Source organism: Rhinichthys klamathensis, unplaced genomic scaffold (assembly GCF_029890125.1).
Source record: "Rhinichthys klamathensis goyatoka isolate OS25496 unplaced genomic scaffold, OSU_Roscu_1.1 h1tg000476l_1, whole genome shotgun sequence".
Taxonomy (NCBI): domain Eukaryota; kingdom Metazoa; phylum Chordata; class Actinopteri; order Cypriniformes; family Leuciscidae; genus Rhinichthys; species Rhinichthys klamathensis.
In genome coordinates this window covers 471,807-474,169 of record NW_026606964.1, presented here as the reverse complement: position 1 = coordinate 474,169, position 2,363 = coordinate 471,807, and the positions used below count along the sequence as shown (strand labels likewise).

Here is a 2,363-nt window from a genome sequence, read left to right as displayed (position 1 = left end):
TGACCCCTGACCCGGCGCATGACGAGTGACCTCTGTCCTGACGCATGACGAGTGACCTCTGACCCGACACATGACGAGTGACCTCTGTCCTGACGCATGACGAGTGACCTCTGACCCGACGCATGACGAGTGACCTCTGTCCCGACACATGACGAGTGACCTCTGACCCGACACATGACGAGTGACCTCTGTCCTGACGCATGACGAGTGACCTCTGACCCGACACATGACGAGTGACCTCTGTCCCGACGCATGACGAGTGACCTCTGACCCGACACATGACGAGTGACCTCTGTCCTGACGCATGACGAGTGACCTCTGACCCGACACATGACGAGTGACCTCTGACCCGACACATGACGAGTGACCTCTGACCCGACACATGACTAGTGACCTCTGACCCGACACATGACGAGTGACCTCTGTCCTGACGCATGACGAGTGACCTCTGACCCGACGCATGACGAGTGACCTCTGACCTGACGCATGACGAGTGTCCTCTGACCTGACGAGTGACCTCTGACCTGACGCATGACGAGTGTCCTCTGACCTGACGAGTGACATCTGACCCGGCGCATGACGAGTGACCTCTGTCCTGACGCATGACGAGTGACCTCTGACCCGACACATGACGAGTGACCTCTGTCCTGACGCATGACGAGTGACCTCTGACCCGGCGCATGACGAGTGACCTCTGTCCCGACACATGACGAGTGACCTCTGACCCGACACATGACGAGTGACCTCTGTCCTGACGCATGACGAGTGACCTCTGACCCGACACATGACGAGTGACCTCTGTCCCGACGCATGACGAGTGACCTCTGACCCGACACATGACGAGTGACCTCTGTCCTGACGCATGACGAGTGACCTCTGACCCGACACATGACGAGTGACCTCTGACCCGACACATGACTAGTGACCTCTGACCCGACACATGACGAGTGACCTCTGTCCTGACGCATGACGAGTGACCTCTGACCCGACGCATGACGAGTGACCTCTGACCTGACGCATGACGAGTGTCCTCTGACCTGACGAGTGACATCTGACCTGACACATGACGAGTGACCTCTGACCCGACACATGACAAGTGACCTCTGACCTGACGCATGACGAGTGTCCTCTGACCTGACGAGTGACATCTGACCTGACACATGACGAGTGACCTCTGACCCGACGCATGACTAGTGACCTCTGTCCTGACACATGACTAGTGACCTCTGACCCGACACATGACGAGTGACCTCTGACCCGACGTATGATGAGTGACCTCTGACCCGACGCATGACGAGGGACCTCTGACCCGACACATGACGAGTGACCTCTGACCCGACACATGACGAGTGACCTTTGACCCGACGTATGATGAGCGACCTCTGACCCGACGCATGACGAGGGACCTCTGACCCGACACATGACGAGTGACCTCTGACCTGACGCATGACGAGTGACCTCTGACCCGACACATGACGAGTGACCTCTGACCCGACACATGACAAGTGACCTCTGACCCGACACATGACGAGTGACCTCTGACCCGACGTATGACGAGTGACCTCTGACCTGACGCATGACCTCTGACCCGACACATGACGAGTGACCTCTGACCTGACGCATGACGAGTGACCTCTGACCCGACGCATGACGAGTGACCTCTGACCTGAGGCATGACAAGTGACCTCTGACCCGACACATGACGAGTGACCTCTGACCCGACACATGACAAGTGACCTCTGACCCGACACATGACTAGTGACCTCTGACCCGACACATGACGAGTGACCTCTGTCCTGACGCATGACGAGTGACCTCTGACCCGACACATGACAAGTGACCTCTGACCCGACACATGACGAGTGACCTCTGACCCGACGTATGACGAGTGACCTCTGACCTGACGCATGACCTCTGACCCGACACATGACGAGTGACCTCTGACCCGACGCATGACGAGTGACCTCTGACCCGACGCATGACGAGTGACCTCTGACCTGAGGTATGACGAGTGACCTCTGACCCGACACATGACGAGTGACCTCTGACCCGACACATGACGAGTGACCTCTGACCCGACACATGACTAGTGACCTCTGACCCGACACATGACGAGTGACCTCTGACCCGACGTATGACGAGTGACCTCTGACCTGATGCATGACCTCTGACCCGACACATGACGAGTGACCTCTGACCCGACATATGACGAGTGACCTCTGACCCGACGTATGACCTCTGACCCGACGTATGATATGTTGACAAACACTGAAACACAGAGGATAGAGACAACCAAAACACCGGTCATGAATTAGAAGTCTAAAATGAGAATGTTTAAAGAGAAATGTGGGAGGAGCTTGAGT

At 56.7% G+C, this 2,363-nt stretch overlaps 1 protein-coding gene across 1 annotated transcript; it reads right to left on the bottom strand.

Annotated features, from left to right (window-relative positions):
* Window positions 1-1,153: 1,153 nt before the first annotated feature.
* On the bottom strand, window positions 1,154-2,148 carry LOC130072110 (uncharacterized). Its single transcript, XM_056237060.1, has 2 exons — window positions 1,582-2,148; window positions 1,154-1,536 (listed from the first exon to the last, which is right to left on the bottom strand). Exons 1-2 carry the CDS (start codon window positions 2,082-2,084, stop codon window positions 1,191-1,193), a joined length of 849 nt encoding a protein of 282 aa, XP_056093035.1. The 5' UTR covers window positions 2,085-2,148; the 3' UTR covers window positions 1,154-1,190.
* Between the last annotated feature and the right edge of the window lie 215 nt (window positions 2,149-2,363).